The sequence below is a fragment of the Stomoxys calcitrans genome, chromosome 1 (genome assembly GCF_963082655.1).
Source record: "Stomoxys calcitrans chromosome 1, idStoCalc2.1, whole genome shotgun sequence".
In the NCBI taxonomy this organism is placed as follows: Eukaryota; Metazoa; Arthropoda; class Insecta; order Diptera; family Muscidae; genus Stomoxys; species Stomoxys calcitrans.
This window is the reverse complement of record NC_081552.1, coordinates 137629881-137652469: the sequence shown is the minus strand read 5'-3', so window position 1 is coordinate 137652469 and position 22589 is coordinate 137629881. Positions and strand designations below refer to the sequence as shown.

Here is a 22589-nt window from a genome sequence, read left to right as displayed (position 1 = left end):
ACATTAACAACGCTCGACAACCCTGTCTATTAGCTGTACTTTTCCCAATGCATCTATTTTTTGTGTAATGACAGACATTCTTTCTGTGACAAATTACACTTCCGTACTACACATGATTTTGTGCATCTGTTGGAAGTTGTATTGATGGCTTCGAACGCTAAGACTACGGCAATGGCTCTCGCCGCTGCTCCGTGTGCCCAGGTTCGAATCCCGGCCGGGCTCTGCCGAATTTTTAATTTTTCAAGTTTTTTGTCTGTTAGGGCGAAGATCATTAAATTTTACAATTCTTGTTTGTTTCTCTTTCGAGACGAGCTCAATAATCGGAGATGCAAATGGAAAAGGAAAGCCAAAATTGTTGAGTATTATAAACTAAAATCAATCTGGACCAAGTGACCGATTTGTAACGACCCACATCAATAAGAAGTATCTATGAAAACTTTATGCGGATAGCCTAGTTCATTCGTTCGAACGCTATTGGGATTTCGGCTATTGAACGGATGGACCCAAGAATAGAGTTGTCTTTAAAAAGCTGCTAAGAAAATCTCCGATCATTGAGATCATCTCGAAAGAGACACAAACAGAAATTTTAAAATCTTCGCCCAAACACGCAAACAAAAATTGAAAATGAAAAAATTCGGCAGAGCTCGACTGGGTTTCGAACCTAGGCACACGTAGCAACAGCGAGAGCCGTCGCCGTTGTCTATTATTCGAAGCCATCAATACAATTTTCAACAAATGCTCGGAATCATGTGCAACATGAGTAGTGTAATTATCGCAGACAAAAAATCTGTCATTACACGAAAACACATGCATTGGAAAAAGTACAATAGACAGGTTTGTTCAGCGTGGTTAATGTGGTATTTGTATCATAGAGGTGTTTTCGCAATAAATACGATTGAAATACATCATACCGGCCCTGGCTAAAGTTTTATCGTTAGAGAATGTCATGCTGAAATTTTCAATTCAAATTCATTTGCAATATTGTCTTACCTTTCGTTTATAGTAAAACAAAAAACTATTTTACGGAAAAAGTGTTTCGTTAGCCGCAAACGATTATTCGTTTACCACACCAGTAACTATTCTCTTGCGTCTCTCCTACTAGAGAGAGAGAGAGAGTATTTTCCGTATAGACCAGTGATGGATAAACTCGGAAATTGAAAAATTTTAAAGTTTCGCCAAAGGTACGTCCAATGATAGAAATCATTAGAGCAACATGGAAGGCTTTTAATGTAATTGTTTGTGTATCATAACATCTGCTTTTAATTGGTACAAATTTGAGTTGGAATTATGTTACGGCAATAAATTGAACTTGGCATGTTGAAAAGGAGGCACAACCTGTTTTAAAATTAAAAAGAATGTAAACATACACTGGCGTGACATTAAATTAATTTATAAGTAAAGAAAAACTATTAGAAGCCCCGAATAATATTTTATGTGTCAAGATTTAAAAGTGTTGTCAGTGTAAAAAAAAAACTAAATTTGTCACAATTTGTTGCAAGAATTTATCGCAAAAACATGTACTTTAGTCGTAACCGAAGTCCAAAGGGAATGGCATGGAAAACAATTAAGGATTTTGTAAGTAGCACGGAATTCCTAACTTAGATTTTCTTTTTCGAGGTTACTTTTTGTTTGTATTCAGAGCACACAACAAGCCGATTACTGGCATAAGTGTATGTCCATAGTGGCATGGGGCAGATTAATATCTGCATCCTCTTTTCAACCTTATCTAATCTAAGTCCAAAGTTTGTCAGAAAAGAAGTTTACTCGGCGAAAATTTCCTTTATGTGAAACGAAATATTTTTTCCGAGTAGGCAGAGAAAATGTGTTTGCTTTGCAAGCATTTGACTGGTTTCCTAGATCGCGATTTCGTTTGGCACCACACCAAACTCATCGGTAGGATTCGTCTGAAAGGTCTGTTTTCTAGGCTGAAACTATGCTCTTAAGTGATTTTTCTTTTTGTAGCGCAGCAAGAAAGAAAACAACGCCACTTCATATATTTCTGCCAAATGAAGTCATCCTACTGTTACAACACGTATGAGTTATTTGCTTATTGCATTATCGTTAATTTGCCCACGAACATTCCATTTTCCAAACAGGGGAAAACTTCTCACAAAATTAATGAGTGCTGCCCGATACTAGTTTAAGCTCAATGATGAGGGGCATCCTTTTTATAGCCGAGTCCGAACGGTGTGCCGCAGAGCACACACTCTCTCTCTCTCTCTCTCTCTCTCCTCTCTCTTTGGGGAGAAGTTTTTACATGGCTGCCATACCATTTTTTTCGAACCCAGGCGTTCAGCGTCGTAGGCGGACATACTGACCTCTGCGCTGCGGCGGCCACTCATATTTGCTTTGCACTTGAAATTTGATTCAAATACACATCCAAACATCGATATGATAAGTGCAAATTTGCATATGATTATTCCATTAAGGGACAGCGGGGATACTTCACTCATATCAATGAGTGGTGTCCGCCACAAGTTTAAAGATCATGATTAGGGACCTCCGTTTTATTGCCGAACGACTTGCCTCAAAGCACCACCTAAGTCACAAGTGTCGCCGGCACTAGGAGGAGAACATCGATATGATAGGCTTTGGTAATTTGCAAAATCGCAAAATGAAAAACTTTTATCGCATTATATTTTGCAAAGCAAATATGATAAGCTTTGCAAAATATGCCAAAATCATTTTGGCATTGGAAAATATGAACCGATTTCCGTGAAGCGAAAAGGGCCGGAGGGCGGAGGTGCCGAGCCCCCCTCTCGTCTAAATTTCAAATGTAAGTGAAACGTTCAAACATACTGCATCGTCAACGTTCCACATTATGTATGTAACATAATGTGGAACGTTGACGATGCAGTATGTTTGAACGTTTCACTTACATTTGCAATTTAGACGAAAGGGGGGTGGGGCTGGGCACCCCACCTTTCAAATTTCAGTAATATAAAGTGTTCGTGTTCCTGTTGATTTGTTAGTGTCAATCTATTTCAAAACAATTCCTATGAGGAATACATGCATTTTAATAACTCTAATACGTTTTTCATTTTCTATTTGTAGGTGTTGTGCCTATAAACAGCAGAGGAGAAAAGCAACGAATGCATTTACGTGATGGATTTTTAGCCGATCAATTGGATCCAATATATGTCGCATACAACATGTAAATATTGACCAGACATATTTTCTCGAATCGTACACTTTATGCGTTGGTTATAATGGTATATTCGTCTAAACCACAAATCATTTATTATAACATATATGTAAACTTATTTTAAGGTACAATAAAACTAATATCCTTTGTAGTTTCAACAACGATTAGTAACTCTATATTTTATTACCGGCGGTTAGTTGTGCAATAAAATGGTGAGCTCTCATTCATACAATGGGAAACTGTACAATTGATGTACAATCCATATATGTATATATATGCAATCCCATGGCAGCTGGTTGTACGCACCGGATTGACCCGATGGCAAATAATGCCGCCTCAGTGTACGTGTACGTCCTTTTTTTCGTCATGGAAGAGAATTGAAAAGAAACCCGGAGCCTGGTTCTGTTCAGTTAGCCAGAACCGCCTCCATTATCGGTCGGTGTCGGAGTGGGTACATTTCCGATCTTGTTTTGGCCTAACGTCACTACGGGAGTAAAGTCACACTGAATATGTTGCAAGGTGCTGTGCGAACATAGACAGCAGTGGGTCACAAGCGTCGCCGCACCAATATTGCCAGGCCAGTGCCGTGAAGTATATCATTTTTGCAATTTAATTGCAATGATCTGAGAGGCAAGATTGACGAGATAGTGTATGTTATTTATTTATAGGTGGGCGATTGGCCCACCTCCGTTCTATAGGTGTCTATACTGTACCAATCGCCCACCTCCGTCCGGGCAGTATAGACACCTAACGCTAGTGACCCCAACATGGAGTGCATGGGGATAGCAGTCCGCAAGCAAGTCCGGTACTGCCGAGAGATAGAGCTATACAACGTGTACATACCATCGTTTGGTAGCTGCGACCAAGTTAATGGCCAAGCTTACAAGCCCAACATAAGTGGGCTATTGTCCGTCCATAATCGTCTGGTTGCAGGAGACTACGGAGCAAGGATTGATGTCAATGTGCACGATGTATGTGCCGACTGTGGCCAGGGACGACACGACACATGTCCTGTTTAACTGCCAGACTCACTCGTCTTAGATCCAGAACTCTTTGGACGCACCCCACCTTAACCTGAGTATTCTGTTCAGCGTTTTAGGCGTACTCTGTTTATAGTGAGGAAAACGGCAAATGGAAATTTTAGTGGCAACGCTTAATTTTGTTTGTTTTACTGGTTTCAAGGGCTCGTTTTTTCATTTTGTTGTTTTATTTAGTTGCGTAAAAAGTATTAAACCATAAGCGCAGATAAAACTTATTTTGGTATGAAAATAACAACAAAAAATGATTACTGTCACAAACTTCGCTCGCGAAACAATTAAACGTTTCAGCAAGTATTCCGAAAGCAGAATAGAATACCAACCGCTAGTCGCAGAGTTCCTGGATCTGGACACTCAAACGAATCCAGATAGAACACAACACACTGCTACAACAACAACAACATACTTATACACGTGGAATTTCGGAAACAAATATTTAAATCAAATTTAATGCAAATGTTCAAAAAGCCTGCACACATTAAATACATCCCATAGATGTTACAATGCTATTAAAGTACTAACCAGGTACTTATGTTGGCTAGTTTTTGGATTCTTTTTATTTAGCCTCAACATCGATTTTTTGTTTATTTCAATAGTATACTGTCCGGTGCTGCAATTCTGTAACTCATAATGAAACAAATAGTTTATGCTATTCTCTAATTCCTTGTTAGCAGGAAAAGTTATCTTTTTTTCTTTGGTAACTCTATCCAAAAAAAGAAGAGCACAAAGAGAACACGACTAAAATAATAAATATTTTTTCTTAAAGCTTAAATTTTTTTTTTTTAATTTGAAGACATCAAATATCTAATTTAAATATACACAATTATTTCGGAAAAGTATTATCAATCCCATGCTCTGTTATGGCATATTCATGGGAAATTTGGTAGGTATCAATAATAATATATTCATATAAAACTTTCGGAGTCATTTTTTTCATATTTTTCATATCACGAAAAAATGTTGCTTTTTCAATTCCCTGGGAAGTCTACGTATCTTCTACTTCTGGGTCTAATAGCGGCTCAAGCATTTTGTAACGCACACTGCCAGGAATATCGGCCATTATATCTATTGAGCAGGCCGAGTACTGCAAGATTGGGAGATGGTTAGAAATGCGTCCACATTACCATTAAAGATCTGACAACTGCAGTGAAAGAAAAACTTGCGCCTTGGTAACCTAGCTTGTTTCATAAATGCAATGAAGCTCAACGTTGGTTCCAAAACAATGACACATTTCATTGCATTAATGTAAGATTTCATTACGGTTACGAAGGGTTTCCTTTCAGTGCAGTAAAATGCTCTTCTGTTTCGTGCCCTCTGCCCTTTCTCCCTTATATTTATGTAGTAGGACCCACAATTTATCCACCTGGTTAAGACAGTGTTTATGGACTCGGTTCATCTGATATCATGCATACCCTCAGTGTGTACGTTTTGGCATCGAAGGATTCTACTATTTCATGCACAACTTCGTGTAGGGCAGTCTTCACCGATCATCCCTTCACGTAGGCATGCTGTTAGGATTTCAGCAATTCGCTGGATGTCCTACTATTTATTATGGTTTCCACCATACATTGTATGTTTTTGAGTAGAAAGGACGTAAGACTTATAGATCTGCAGGCCTTTGCTATCGCTTAATTTGCCTTGCCAGGCTTGATTACCACCTTTTCCTCCTCACATGCTTTCGGAATATATGCGATTCCTAGGCACGCTGTGAAAATAGTGTCCAGATGAGGCGCCATATAGTCAGCCTCCTTTTGTAGTAACGCCGGATATATTCCATCAGGTACGGCTGACTTAAATGGTTTGAAGCTCCTCAAGGATTCCTTCACTATTCCGTTATGATCAACCATTGATCAACCTTTTTTGTAATTTTGTAATTTGTAATTTATTTATTTACACCCGCACAACAAGAATACAAAATTCTTATAATTAAAGTGCGGCTAATATCTCCAACAATTGTACATAGTAAACACTTAAAACTAAGAATCTATAGCTATACAATACATCACAGAATTTTGAATGAATAATTTACTAACGGAAAAAACTAACATTTGTGGCTTTGTAGATTTGAATTTAAAAGAAATTAAAAGAATTCCCAGATTCCGGTGTCTCCTTGAGTATCCTGTGGAAAATGCGTTTTTGATCAAAAGCCTCACAATGTCCTCCGTTGTTTCTGCTCTCACTCCCATCTCGTCTAATAGCGTTTGTTTGCGGAAAAGATTCCAGGAGGCACGTTTGCCGCTCTGGTAATCTTATTGTATTCCTTAAACCGCGTGTAAAGACATCCCAATATACTTCCGCTGGTTTACGACGTGCTCTGTTAAAAAGTCTGCGGACCTTTTTCCTAATGTTGCGAATCTCCCCGGTCATCCAGGGCTTTTTTGGGCTGATTTCCTTTCTCGAATAGGACAACTATCTTTGAAAAACTCCACTAGTGCAGTCGTAATCCTGTTGACATTGTCTAAATTAAATCTAAATTATCTTGCCCAAGTCTTTTTCCGAGTAGTCTTCCGAATTGTGGTCAGTTGGTTTTCAACTTTTTACAGAAGATTATCGGATTCGGCGCTGGCCGTGCTATTCTTAACCTAATGCAGCGATGGCCTGAGAAGGAATGCTCCATAGAGACCCTCCAATCCTGAACCTCATCGATTCGATTTTCCGAACATATTGTCACATCTTAACCCTCCTCCCTAATCAAATTAACAGAGGTAACGGTGTTTCCAATATTAAGTGTTATTGGGTCGCTAGTATTCAAGAATTCTGCCAGAGCTCGACCCGCTTTTGAATGTTGGTGCTACCCCACGAAATGTGGTGAGAGTTCGCATAGCACCCTAGAAGTACCTTTTTTCCTGTCTGTTTTACTTTCCTCACAAACAGTTGCATCTCCGACGTGGATGGCAGGGTCGGACAGCCGTAAGGTAGATAAAGTAATGCATGCTATGCTTCACCGTTTCCCTGTTTCGGCTGTTACATCCGACGCTGACAACGCTGGGGAAAATATCGGCCGTGTACGAGTGTTAGCATAGAATAATGGGTAGTTTTATGGTTCAGTTCAGGAATTTTGGCATGTGCTTGTGTAAAATTTACCACACGTCGAGAATTGTGACATTTTTTCTTTGAAGCTTTTTTTTACCAAGAATGTTTGACGTCTTACCGGAAGTCATCGTGTAAAATTTCAGTCAAATCGGACAATATATAAATATATTATGTAGGGACTCAAAAAGTCGAATCGGGAGATCGGTCTATGGTAACTTGTCTGACGTCCGACATGCCTGCACAATGCCGGACGAAACAAACGACAATTCTTGCCAAATTCGGAAAGAAATCGGTTCGACAAGTGTGAGAGATTTTATTTTTTCTGTTCTGACATTTAAGAACGAAATCATAACGATTTTTGTACGGCGTGTCGGAGGAATGTTTTGTTTGTTTCATTTTTGTTTTGAGAATTGCGAATTGCGTGTGGTGCCTTTAACAGTTGCCTTGGAATTTTTGTTTTGTTTGATCAGTTATAAGAGATTCGTCAAAAGACTGGCAAACACACTTTCACTATTGAACAAGCATGGGGTGGAGCTAAACGAAAGCAACACAACATACATTTTACGAATAAGAGTATAGCAAAAAAGAACAAAAAGAAATTCTAGGGGATACTAGGAACAATGTGAGATGACGTTATATGAGAACTGTTACAATTTGAAATTTAAAATAACGTAAATTAAACTAAAGGGACCTTAAAACATATAAAAACCCAATTGTGACACTACTCCCCGCTCAAGCCTGTTAGTCCCTCATATTAATGTAGTAGCCATTGAGTGGATCGGACGTGTTTTCATTTCGCACCTCGTAGAAAGAAAAAAATCCGTATCTCGGAATAGATAACTATTACGAAGAATTTTAAAGCCTTTCAGGAGTAGACTCAAAATGAACTGCAAAGCATAGTAGCATATTGCCCTCTCCTCCTATAGGTATAGGCGCCTTGGCACCTGCAGTCGAGGATAATGCTTCAAGCGCACAAAAAGTCGTCAGACCAAAATATGAGTAAGAGACGTATTAACCAGAGGGATGCACAGTTCATCCCCAGCCTTTGAGTAAAGGTGGGGTTTCAGATTCAGACAGCGACATTGCCAACGAAACAGTCATCGCAGACGAATCGAGAGATAAGGATAGCGGGATGACGGCAGAAGTGAGCGATGGCTTTGCTAAGCTCACAAACAGATGGACACAGCGATCCAGTGCATGACGATGGAGATAAAGGAGTGAGTATCGGCAGCGCAATCGGGCGAAAGCGCAGGATGCTGGAAGGGATAGAACTGACCTTCCAGGCACTTCTACTGGAGCTGGAAAGAGAATAAGATCTCCCGAAGAGAATAACACTGCAATGGCGCTGAAGGAGAAAAAGAGCTCCCCACTTTCAAGTACTCTGGAAAGACCAAACCAGCTCCCCCGCAATTGAGACACCATACAGTGGCCTGCGGAGGGAGACAATGTCGGAACAGTAACGAAGGATGCGCGCACGGCCCCTGAGTCTTCAAGGAGGACTGTGACTTCCAAAAGGATGCCACAAACATCACGGAAGGGGAAGAATATCCGGCGTTACTATAAAAGGAGGCCGCTTATCTGACCACTATTTTCACAGCGTGCCTAGGACTTTCATTTACTCCTTGATCCAATCCTTAGACCAGTACCGGGTGGACCGGTGCTAAAAGACTGGATAAACCATATGCTAAGGAACAGGTGCATAAATTGCGGGTCCCATGCCATAAATATAAGGGAAAAAGTGGCACAGGACACGCCACATTGGGACATTTTATAGCCACTCCTTTAGGTGACCACCATAAACAATCTATTACGGATGCTGACTGAGGAGATATTGAACCCGTCTGCCATCCTGACCGAAAGGGCCGAAAGAGTCTACATATGGTATATGACTGGCCTAGACCAAGGGTCTTAATGTTAACCCAGAGAAGACTGAAGTCTGCCTGTTGACGAGGAAGACGAAGGTGGGCCAATTGAACCATTGACATACAAATTAAGTGTGAGGCAGCCACTGCGGCCATGAAACATAAGGCGATGGGAGAATGGAGTGAGGTTGGGGCAGCTCATTCCAACGCTGTATTATCGAGGCGACGATAGGAAACTTGGAAGGAATGGAAGAGTTTTCCGATCGGATACCTGAGATGAATCTTGACGTCGAGTGCGAGGCACTGCTGCCATCGGCACAGTCTTGGTTTGACGGAACCCTAGTATTGCCATCTGGAAGATCATGTTACAGGGATGGATCAAAGCTCGATAGCAGGTTGGCCTGGCGGTTTACATTGAGAACCCAGGTACTGACATCTGTTTTAGACTGCCTGACCATAAAATGGTCCTGCAGGCGGAGATCCGAGCGATCACGGAATGCGTGAAGTGGTGTGGTGCTAACGTGAGGACATCGAGTGTGAACACCTTTAACGTCAGTAAAATTGCCATAAGGGCAATAAAAACCAGGACGGTAAGGTCACGAACAGTCTTGCAGTGTAAGAAGGAGATTTACGCCTTCTCTGAGGATGGCAAAATCCGCATCGTTTGGGTGCCGGCCCATAAACGGAGTAAGTGGAAATGAAAGGGCAGACGATTTGGCGGTGAAGACCAGAGGACAGCCGTCAATAAACTTGGTTAACCCGAAGCCTTTCGGGTTGACGCAGTCCGAGTTAAGGGAGTGGGCGACGAATGCGCATGCAACATTGTGGAACAGCGAAACGGTCGATAGGACGGCGAAAATCCTATAGGACGAGGCTATTACTGAAAGGAAGCAAGAAGGAGGTCAGTATATCTAGTGATATTATAACGAAACATATAGAACTACGAACTCACTTACGTAAAATCGGTGTGGCAAGTGATAGCATGTGTAGGGCATGCGTGGAAGATGATGAGGCGTTGGAGCATTTCCTTTGTCATTGCCCGGCTTTCGCGTCTAACAGATACCGGCACTTAGATGAAGGCACAATACCAGACATGAACCAACTTAGGGGAGTGGTATCGAAAACAATTAAGGATTTTGTAAGTAGCACGGAATTCCTAACCTAAAATTTTCTTTTGAGAGGTTACTTTATAGTTTTTAGAGCGCACAGCAAGGCGCTTACTGGCTTAGGTGTATGTCCGTAGTGGCCTGGGGCGGATTATTATCTGCACCCTCTTTTTAACCTTACCTAATCGTGGTTTGAATTATCAAGCACTTCCTCCTATACTTTTAGAATAAATTTAATAAGAGTCCCTACTCTCAGTAGCAGCAGGAAAATGTTGGACATCACTTTCTCAAATGTTTTACACGGGAATTTGAGTTCTGAATTTTGGTTGAGTCGGCTTAATATTAATGTTCCTTCAAGACTGTTGTTTCGAAGATAGATACTCATTAAAAAGAAAAATTATTCTATACTTAAATCCTAGATAAATATCTATGTTGTTTGCATATATGTAGATTTATATTAGTCTGTAAGGATATATGTATCAATAGAAAAAGAGTGTGCTCCACCTGGGCCATCGAAGAACTCAGCAAATACATCTTTGATTTTGAAATCTGATACAATAATTAGATTGGCTTCTACAACTGCCAGCAATTCTTGTCTAGTTACAGAAGTATTCCTTTTAGGTTTAGACAACGTGCGGCTCTAGTATCCGATGACCTCTTCTTGACCGTTGATTTCTTGCGACAAGACACCTCCGAAACCGTATGCGCTAGCGTACTTATCTAACACAAATTTCTCGTCAGGAACAAGGTATGCCAAAAGAGGGGCTGTACATATTGGATTGCCTAAAAAGTAATTGCGGATTTTTTAAAAGAAAGTAAATGCATTTTTAATAAAACTTAGAATGAACTTTAATCAAATATATAATTGCCATTTTGTTCGATAACCTTTTGCCATCTTCCTGGCAAATTTAGTATTCCACGCTCATAGAACTTCTGGCCTTTATCTGCAAAGCTGAACCAAGTGCGATTTTATAGCCTCATCATTGCCGAAAGTTTCACCATTTAAGGAGTTCTGCAAAGATCGAAATAAATGGTAGTCTGATGGTGCAATGTCAGGGCTATATGGTGGATGCATCAAAAGTTCCCAGCCAAGCTCACTCAGTTTTTGACGGGTGACCAAAGATGTGTGCGGTCTAGCGTTGTGCTGGTGGAATATGACACCTTTACGATTGACCAATTCTGGTCGCTTCTCCTTGATGGCTGTATTCAATTTGTCCAATTGTTGACAGTAAACATCCGAATTAATCGTTTGGTTCCTTGGAAGCAGCTCAAAATATACCACGCTACCCTTCCAATCCCACCAAACAGACAGCATAACCTTCTTTTGGTGGATATCAGCCTTTGAAGTGGTTTGAGCTGGTTCACCATGCTTGGACCATGATCGTTTTCGACTAACGTTGTTGTAAACAATCCATTTTTCATCTCCAGTTATGATTCGTTTTAAAGACGGATCGAATTCATTGCGTTTAAGGTGCATATCACAAGCCTTGATTCGGTTTGTTAAATGAATTTCTTTCAATACATGTGGTACCCATATTAAAATTGACGCCAAACAAACAAATGTAAACAAAATTTCGCGCACTTTTTTTCTAAAGCAAGCTAAAAGTAACAGCTGATAACTGACAGAAGAAAGACTGCAATTACAGAGTCACAAGCTGTGAAAAAATTTGTCAACGCCGACTATATTACTACTATATTACCGACAAATACTTTTTGGGCAACCCAATAGTAGTTCTTTAAGTTTCTGCAATGATTCTTCTTGAGAATAGGTTTTTCTCATGACTATGATATTGTCCAAGTATATCAAGCACGACTTCCAGTGAAGCCCCTTCAATATACGCTCCATTAGTATCTCAAAGGTAGCCGGTGCGATGCAGAGACCGAATGGCATAACGTTGAATTGCCAGAGTTCGCCATTTACGCCAAATGCAGTTTTTTCTTTGGGTTTCTCTGTGATTTCTTCCTGCCATTTACCACTTTGCAAGTCAAGTGTGAAGGACCATTTTGTTCCGGCTAGGGTGTCCAGTGGGTCATCAATTCTTGGGAGTGAATAGCTGTCCTTTTTGGCGACGTCGTCAATAAAGAATCGAATGCTTCCGTATTTCGTTTTAACCATTGGGGGGCACCATGGAATCGATGACGGTTCTATAACACCGCTCTCTTCCAATTCACTTACTAGTTACTGGACTTTGTCTCTTTTTGCCAGGGGAACACCTCTTGGAGCCTGTTTTATCAGACTTGCTTCTGCGGTATTTATTTCATGTTTTACTACGGTTCTTCCTCGGTTTTCATTGTTGAAGGCAAAAGCGGATACGTATTTATAAAGCAGTTGTATAGTTTTTTATACCCTCCACCATAAGATGGGGGGTATACTAATTTCGTCATTCTGTTTGTAACTACTCGAAATATTCGTCTGAGACCCCATAAAGTATACATATTCCTGATCGTCGTGACATTTTATGTCGATCTAGCCATGTCCGTCCGTCTGTCCGTCTGTCCGTCCGTCCGTCCGTCCGTCCGTCCGTCTGTCTGTCGAAAGCACGCTAACTTCCGAAGGAGTAAAGCTAGCCGCTTGAAATTTTGCACAAATACTTCTAATTAGTGTAGGTCGGTTGGTATTGTAAATGGGCCATATCGGTCCATGTTTTGATATAGCTGCCATATAAACCGATCTTGGGTCTTGACTTCTTGAGCCTGTAGAGTGCGCAAGTCTTATCCGAATGGAATGACATTTTGCACGACGTGTTTTGCTATGATGTCCAACAACTGTGCCAAGTATGGTTCAAATCGCTCCATAACTTGATATAGCTGCCATATAAATCGATCTTGGGTCTTGACTTCATGAGCCTCTAGAGTGCGCAATTCTTATCCGATCAGAATGAAATTTTGCACGACGTGTTTTGTTATGATATCCAACAACTGTGCCAAGTATGGTTCAAATCAGTCCATAACCTGATATAGCTGCCATATAAACCGATCTTGGGTCTTGACTTCTTGAGCCTCTAGAGTGCGCAATTCTTATCCGATTGAAATGAAATTTTGCACGACATGTTTTCTTATTATATCCAACATCAGTGCCAAGTATGGTTTAAATCGGCCCATAACCTGATATAGCTACCATATAAACCGATCTTGGGTTTTGACTTCTTGAGCCTCTAGAGCGCGCAATTCTTATCCGATTGGAATGGAATTTCGCACGACGTATTTCGTTATGATACCCAACAACTGTGCCAAGTATGGTTCAAATCGGTCCATAACCTGATATAGCTACCATATAAACCGATCTTGGGTCTTGACTTCTTGACCCTCTAGAGGGCACAATTCTTATCCGATTTGAATGAATTTTTGCACGAAGTATTTCGTTATGATATCCAACAACTGTGCCAAGTATGGTTCAAATCGGTTCATAACCTGATATAGCTGTCGTATAAACAGATCTGGGGATTTGACTTCTTGAGCTTCTAAAGGGCGCAATTCCTATCCGATTTGGCTCAAATTTTGCATGACGTATTTTATTTTTACTTTCAACAACTGTGTCAAATATAAACCGATCTGGGATCTTGACTTCTTGACCCCTAGAGGTCGCAATTATTATCCGATATGCCTGAAATTTTGTACGATGGATCCTCTCATGACCATCAACAAACGTGTTTATTATGGTTTGAATCGGTCTAAAGCCCGATACAGATCCCATATAAATCGTTCCCTCTATTTTACTTCGTGAGCCCCAATGGGCGCAATTCTTATACGAATTGGCTGAAATTTTACACAGGTCTCCAACATATAATTTAATTGTGGTCCGAACCGGACCATATCTTGATATCGTTTTAATAGCAGAGCAACTCTTTTCTTATATCCTTTTTTGCCTAAGAAGAGATGCCGGGAAAAGAACTCGACAAATGCGATCCATGGTGGAGGGTATATAAGATTCGGCCCGGCCGAACTTAGCACGCTTTTACTTGTTTCTTCTCAGAAGGTGAAATACTGCTTGCCCAACCCTTGCCATAATCTTCCAGATGTTTATTTTCCTTGAACGATGGTTTCGTTAAGTTGCCTTTGAATTAACTAACGCTTCGGCTGGTGTACATTTTCCAACGTCGGATAATTCCTCAATTTTTTCGTGCTTAGTTCAGGTTCAAAACTCGCACTGAGATTAGTCCCTCGTCGTTACCAGGACATTTGCTATTAAGATGTTGTTGTTCTTGGTTTCTGCAGATTCAACCAATCACATATTACCGGCTTCACATTCTCCATTCATTGGCACCCATATTATTGATTCGTCATTAGGAGGTATTATCTCTGGATGGTCCATAGCTAGACGTCTAATATGGGTATTCTCGTCACACGATGCTTCATATCCTGGTTAAGACCGAAGGCAAACTTAAAATCGGCACTTAACTTCGTCTTTAATATCGGCTACAATATACTCATAGTTTACGGCTATATCGGCTATAGTCAGCTTCAAAACAACCTTTCCTTTGACTGTGGCGGGCTCCCCAGTGGCCGTATGCAATATAACTTGATTTAACGGGAATATCCTTCCTTTTACCAAATCTGCCCTAATGAGAGATTTTGATGCGCCCGTATCCAACATCAAGATACGCCTATGCCATTGATATAACGATGCCCCGATACTTGGCAGGCAAACACATCCACTTGCATCTCTTGAACAAGCATTGGGTGGAAATTAAACAAAAGGGACCTCGAAACTAATAAAACCCCAATTGTAATAATATGTTAAAAGTTATAATAGAAGTCGACGTGCAGAAGTTCGATTAGAAATTGCACCCTCTAGAGGCTCAATAAGTCAAATTACGAGATCAGTTTATATGGGAGCTATATCAGGTTATAGACCGATTTGGACCATTATAAGCAAGGGTGTTGGAGGCTGTAAGAAAACGCTACATACAAAATTTCAGCCAAATCGAATAATAATTGCGCCTCCTGGAGCCACAAGAAGTCATATCGGGAGATCGATTTATGTGCAGTCCGATTCAAGTTTAAGCTCAATGATAAGGGGCCTCCTTTTTATAGCCGAGTCCGAACGCAGTGCGACACCTCTTTTGAGGAGAAGTTTTACATGGCATAGTACCTCACAAATGTCGCCAACATTAGGAGGGGATAACCACCCCTGAAAATCTTATGATGGTCTCTCCAAATCGGTTTATATTGGAGTTATATCGGGTTCTGGACCGATTTGGAACATAAGCGGCACATATGTATGTTTAATGTCATAACAGTAGATGTGCGAAATTCCTGCCAGATCGGTTAAAAATTTTACCCTCCAATAACGTAATGATTTTTCAAACATATGTGTACGGAGTAGACTTAAAAGATGCAATGTTTGAATGAGTTTTTTTATACCCTCCACCATAAGATGGGGGTATACTAATTTCGTCATTCTGTTTGTAACTACTCGAAATATTCGTCTGAGACCCCATAAAGTATATATATTCTTGATCGTCGTGACATTTTATGTCGATCTAGCCATGTCCGTCTGTCCGTCCGTCCGTCCGTCTGTCTGTCGAAAGCACGCTAACTTCCGAAGGAGTAAAGCTAGCCGCTTGAAATTTTGCACAAATACTTCTTATTAGTGTAGGTCGGTTGGTATTGTAAATGGGCCATATCGGTCCATGTTTTGATATAGCTGCCATATAAACCGATCTTGGGTCTTGACTTCTTGAGCCTCTAGAGGGCGCAATTCTTATCCGATTTGAATGAATTTTGCACGACGTGTTTTGTTATGATATCCAACAACCGTGCCAAGTATGGTTCAAATCGGTCCATAATCTTATATAGCTGTCATATAAACCGATCTTGGGTCTTGACTTCTTGAGCCTATAGAGTGCGCAATTCTTATCCGATTGAAATGAAATTTTGCACGACGTGTTTTGTTGAGATATCCAACAACTGTGCTAAGTATGGTTCAAATCGGTCCATAACCTGATGTAGCTGCCATATAAACCGATCTTGGGTTTTGACTTCTTGAGCCTCTAGAGGCCGCAATTCTTATCCGATTGGAATGAAATTTTGCACGACGTGTTTTGTTATGATATCCAACAACCGTGCCAAGTATGGTTCAAATCGGTCCATAACCTGATATAGCTGCCATATAAACCGATCTTGGGTCTTGACTTCTTGAGTCTCTAGCGTTCGCAATTCTTATCCGATCAAAATGAAATTTTGCACGACGTGTTTTGTTATGATATCCAACAACTGTGCCAAGTATGGTTCAAATCGGTTCATAACCTGATATAGCTGCCGAATAAACCGATCTTGGGTCTTGATTTCTTGAGCCTCTAGAGTGCGCAATTCTTATCCGATTGGGATGAAATTTTGCACGACGTGTTTTGTTATGATACCCAACAACTGTGCTAAGTATGGTTTAAATCGGTCCATAACCTGATATAGCTGCCATATAAACCGATCTTGATCTTGGGATCTTGACTTCTTGACCCCTAGAGATCGCAATTATTATCCGATATGCCTAAAATTTTGTACGAAGGATCCTCTCATGAGCATCAACAAACGTGTTTATTATGGTCTGAATCGGTCTATAGCCCGATACAGATCCCATATAAATCTTTCTCTCTATTTTACTTCGTGAGCCCCAATGGGCGCAATTCTTATACGAATTGGCTGAAATTTTACACAGGTCTCCAACATATAATTTAATTGTGGTCCGAACCTGACCATATCTTGATATCGTTTTAATAGCAGAGCAACTCTTTTCTTATATCCTTTTTTGCCTAAGAAGAGATGCCAGGAAAAGAACTCGACAAATGCGATCCATGGTGGAGGGTATATAAGATTCGGCCCGGCCGAACTTAGCACGCTTTTACTTGTTTTTTTTTTATTTTTTTTTCGTTGTTTTGTTTCTTTAAAATTTTGTGTTTTATTGTTACTAACAATTAGGCTTGTGCAATGAAGTGGCCGTTATTTACATACGTAATTTCCCGATTTTGTTTCATTTAAGTTCTCTATATTATCATATCAACTAATACAGTAATGCTATTAGTATTTTTTCTTAAAAATTGTTATTTTTAAGGGTACAAAATTTACAACCACGTCACAAAGTACGCAGAAAAATTTCACCTCACCAGTTAAAGGTTAATAGTAGGATCTCTGCCCATCCTCGTCATACCAATATTGAGAAAGTCGGTAACGGTTCCATCGTCGGCTCCCTGTTCGTTATGCGGCATTGCGTCCCCAGCCACTGCACTGTCTGACGTTTCAGTGTGAGGATCCCTGCCTATCCTAGTCTTCCCAATCTTGGAGAAAACAGCCTTGCCCCAATAGAACGCTATGCCTTTACTCCAAGCCAAACTTGTCACGATGAGAGTGGCTTTTTAATATTGAATGTTTTATTAAATGTTGTGGTGCCTCTGCCCAGAGCAATGTGTTTTTTTATCGTATGTGTTGTTACAGGAGAAAAATACAAAAGCTTTATAATCCCATAAAGTTTTCACGGTGAGATTCTAGTTTGAACCTTTGAGTGGAAATTTTTTAAGTAACTCTAGGATATCTACGATAGTGGTATCCATTAGGCGGTTAATTATCTGCGTCTGTTTCCAGTGGAGAGGCAGATCTAGAGCCCCAGAGTAGACTTAGAATGAACTCCAAAGACCCAACAACTGCGGTGGTGCTATGACGAAGACACCTATTTTCGCGTGCCATAATTTGCCTAGGCCTTCTCTAGCAAACCAATACTCTCTTTAAGAGGTTGGAATAATAAGAGGAGCACCGCTCCTAGGTTTATTGAGATACTTGGTGCGAATGACTCTGAGACTCTCACCGATAAGGAGAGAGACTCCCTTGATTGGGCTCGGAGATTCGCTGAACGGCCTACACGGCTAGAATCGGTAACGGCGCCGCAGACAGCTAAAAGACTGCGGTCACTTGGCGGGCAACCCGTGCCCAAATGAACCATGGCGAACAATAGTAAGATGGATCCAAGCACCTTTGTTAATGTCGTTAAGGACATCTGGTGATTTTTTAAGATCTATAGGAATTTCTTCAAAAAATTTTTTTTTCCAGTTAAATGCATGAAATTTAAGGTTTGGAGATTGTTTCACGCTTATGTTGTAGTCCAATTTTGGCATACTCTTTCCAACATTTCTGCCGGTATCTCAGGAATAAATGCTTCAATGTTGTCGTCCAATGCTTCAATTGAAGCGGGCTTGTCTGTCTAGACATGAGCTTTAACATTGCCCCACAAAAAATAGTCTAAAGGCGTTAAATCACACGATCTAGACGGCCAATACCGGTCCCGAACGTGAAATAAAATTTCACCGAACTCGTTTCTTAATAAATTCATTGTTACGCGTGCTGTGTGGCACGTGGCACCGTATTGTTGAAACCACATGCCATGCAAGTCAAGCTCTTGCATTTTGGGCAAAAAAAAGTTGGATATCATCTCACGATAGCGCTCATCATTCACAGTTACGTTACGATTTGCACAATCTTTGAAGAAGTACGGTCTAATGATGCCACCAGCCCATAAACCGCACCAAACTACAACTTTTTCAGGATGCATTTGTAGCTCTTGCAATGCTTCTTGCCGATCTTCACTCCAAAATCGACGATTCTGTTAATTTGCGTACCCATTGAGCCAAAAATGAATTTCGTCGCTCTATGAACTTTCTTAATAGAGCACGCTTTTGGATAATAAAATTCAATAATATGCAAGCGTTGTTAGTTTGTAAACACGAAACGTTGTTGAAACCAGCTGTTTAGACCAGTGTTGCCAAAAAGATAATAGCCAAAAATCATCCTATAGTTGTCAAAAAGGGGGTAGAACAGGGCTACCAGGAAAAATTAGAGTAGGATAGTCAATGGACTGTCATCTGTATATGTATACTCTCATGTCCTTGCGGAATAACCTGCGTCTCTTCCAGTCTGCGACGATGCAGGTTGGTATCGCGGCCGACACAAACAAAGTGCCTTCGTAGATCAATGCTCAATTGAGATGTATCGTTGCGCCCTAAAGAAGATTATAGTCAAGAAAAAATATAGTCCTTCTCGATCAGTGGCTCACTAGGGAGACAAAGGGACTGTAATCCCAATCTTCCAACCTCTGACTGGAAGATTAGTAGATTGGATGAGGCTGATTGTGACCGGAGACATGCAGTATTTGTACTAAATAGTGGTTGTCTCGCAACCGGAATTGTGTCCAACAAATTCAACAAGTTGAAGCTGAAGGTCTCTAGAAGCGGTGGGGGTTTGGACCGCGCGTCATGCCTTGGGTATATACTACAGTTGTCAGACTTATAATGCTATATGGTGTTGTGGCCTGGTGGATGGCGCTTCAAAAGTCCACCTATTGTTCAATACTCAACCGGATTCAAAGGATGGCTTGTTTTTGCATCACATCCGCACTGAGGACGACACAATTTGATGCACTGAATTAAATGCTATTAAATTCGCCTAGAGAGGGCTGTGAGCAGTCTAACACTATGTGGCCTAATCTATACTAGAAGAGGTCTACTGCTTTGCTGTCACTGACTAGAACAGACGTCTCAGTCCTTGTGTCCGTCATAACAGGTCACTGCCTAATCGGAAAATATGCTGACAGACTGAAGGTTGCCAGCAACGACTTTTGCAGAAGCTGTGATGACATCGAAAAGAAGAAACTATAGAACATCTTCTGTGTGTGTGTGCCCCGCACTAGTAGTCAGAAGGAGTTCCACTTTAGGTTCTCATTTCTTTGAGAAGTTTTGTGATTTTGCGGATGTGAACATTCGCAAGTCGTTGGGCTTTTTAAAGCTATATGGATGGTTCAACGGTTGGAACTAGAAGGCATCTGCCTTCTTCTGTGGCGTGTGGCACCGTCTTGCTGAAGCTCTTACAATTTGGGCAAAACAAAGATGAATGATGATCTTCGAAGAAGTACGGTGCAATAATGCCACAAGCTCATAAAGCGCACTAAACTGTGACTTTTTCTGGATGCATTGGTAGCTCTTGCAATGCTTCTGTCTGATCTTCACTTCAAAATCGACAATTCTGCTCATTTCCGTACCCATTGAGCCAAAAAAGAGCTTCGTCGCTTAGTCGAAGGAGCGCGTGATGAACTTTCTTAACGGAGCACGCATTTGGATATAAAATTCAATAATTTGCAAGCGTTGTTCGTTTGTAAACGGATTTATGGTTAAATTATAGGCCAAGCTAAAGATATTTGACAGCGAAGCAAAACACGAGACGTTGTTTAAACCAGCTGTTTAACCCAGTGTTGCCAAAAAGATAACAGCTAAATAATCACCCTTTAGAAGGTATCGTTCTGCTCCTGTTCCTGTGGTATCACGATGGACGAAAACGTCTATGTAAGTCTAATGGCAGACTGCAACTTTAACCTAACCTAATTTAACCTTTTCACGATAATTTAGAGAGAAAATAAAAAAGGAATTTAAATTTAATATTTTCTAGAATTCCAATTAGTTTTTTTTTGCTTAACTGTCAAATAAACCTACTAAAAACCTGCTTTAAGTTCTGGCAATAGGATGTTAATTTTTTTGAGGCCACCGTGGAGCAGAGCTTTTCCGCTTATGACGCCGACAGCCTAGATGCAATCCCGGCGTGGCCATCAGAAAAACTTTGGCGCTGTTTATCCCGTTTCTAATGCTGGCTACATTTATGAGGTATCCTGCCTTGCAAAAACTTCTCTGCCAAGTGGTGTCCTTATGCGGCACACCGTTCGGACTCGGCATTAAAAAGGAGGTGCCTTATCATTGAGGTTAAACTTTAATCGGACTACTCTCATTGATATGAGAAAAGTATGCCAAGTTCCTTAATGGATTGTACATGGGAAATTTCTTAATTTTTTAGCTATTACTCTATTCAGCTTTTCACGTGAACAACTATCAAACTCCAATAAAAAATATTGTAAATGAAAAATGTGTGAAAAATTAAATTGCTTTTTTAGGCTAATGACAATTCATGCTAGTGTAATACGACAGGATTGTGTTGGTGCATAAAATATGTTTAAGTTAATTAAAATATTTTGTTGAAGTTTTCCATAACCAAAAACAGAGTATCCTGCATAAAACAGAGGACGCGAAGAAGTGCACATTTCCAAACATTAAAACAAAATTTCCATTTACGATCGCAACCAGCCTTTTTACGAGGGAAGTTACGCAGAGTTTGCCTAAATATTGTTGGTTGGTGTAGGTACCTATGAAATGATAACAGCTTCATAAATTGATGCCTTCTACACCGTAGACTTGGCACGGTGCAGCAAAAGAAACATTTTTCCACTACCCGGTGGTGGGGTTTGGGCAAACTACCCGGTGGTGGGGTTTGGGCAAACAGACACAACATTTCAATTTCAGTGCGACATGTCGAAAAAATGCTGCACTTTCTTGGACAATCGATTTCAACATTAGTTTGAGTCCCATATTGTCCCGATTGGCATTCATGTCCGTTAAAGGGGTTTTGTGGCGGCCCCAGATACTTGTTCCCAAATTCCAATATCAGATTCGTATATTGCTCTAATAGTCCTTTTATTTAAGTCCTACAATGTCCAGGTTGCTCCGCATTAGCGTTTGGGTGATATTTGGAGGATCTCAGGCACTTGTTTCCTTATATTCGTACTCTACTGTCAAAGACCGTTCATTTAAGTAGTGGCAGTTGCCCAACAACAAAATATGGAGTGCACTATCTGCCAAAATCTGTGATTAGTGCAACTCTGATTTTGTGTATGTTACTAGTTCGCGCCATTTTTCTTTGCTAGTGTGTGGTATGGTTATAAACTGTAATACATACACACATACAAAACTCGTTGACAGATAGAGCACTTCGCGAGAAAAAATTTTACTCAGCTGTTTACGGTACACTACCTGGTAATTATGTCATGTATATACATGAGCTGTAACATAGCCCCACAAAAAATAGTCTAAAGGCGTTAAATCGCACGATCTAGGCGGCCAGCTGACCGGTCCCGAATGTGAAATAACATGTTCACCGATCTCGTCTCTCAATAAGTCCATTGTAAAGCGTGTTGTGTGGCACCGTCTTGTTGACATATTATGCAAGTCAAGCTCTTACATTTTGGATAACATTTCACGGTAGCGCTCACCATTCACAAATAGGTTACGATTCGCATCATCTTTGAAGAAGAACGGACCAATGATGCCACCAGCTCATAAACCGCATCAATCTGTGACTTTTTCTGAATGCATTGGTAGCTCTTGCAATGCTTATGGCTGACCTTCACTCCAAAATCGACAATTCTGATTATTTACGTACCCATTGAGCCAAAAAATGAGCCTCGTCCATAAAATGGAAGAAGCGCGTTAGAACTTTCTTAACAGATGACTCATTTTGATAATAGAATTCAATAATTTGCTATCGTCGTTCGTTTGAAAGGCGATTCATGGTTAAATTATAGACCAAAATGAAGATGTTTGACAGT

The 22589-nt window shown here is 40.6% G+C and overlaps 1 protein-coding gene and 1 long non-coding RNA gene across 4 annotated transcripts in view; one reads left to right on the top strand and one right to left on the bottom strand.

Annotated features, from left to right (window-relative positions):
* Positions 1–3309, top strand: part of LOC106091540 (disco-interacting protein 2) — a 386680-nt gene extending 383371 nt beyond the window's left edge. For all 3 annotated transcript variants that reach the window (XM_059361286.1, XM_059361287.1, XM_059361285.1), the window contains exon 17: positions 3055–3309. In XM_059361286.1, coding sequence (XP_059217269.1) covers positions 3055–3158 — 104 coding nt within the window. In that variant the 3' untranslated portion in view covers positions 3159–3309. The remainder of the gene's footprint in view (positions 1–3054) is intronic.
* Positions 1–22589, bottom strand: part of LOC106090540 (uncharacterized) — a 69741-nt gene that overhangs the window by 32730 nt on the left and 14422 nt on the right. The gene's annotated exons all lie outside the window — the stretch shown is intronic.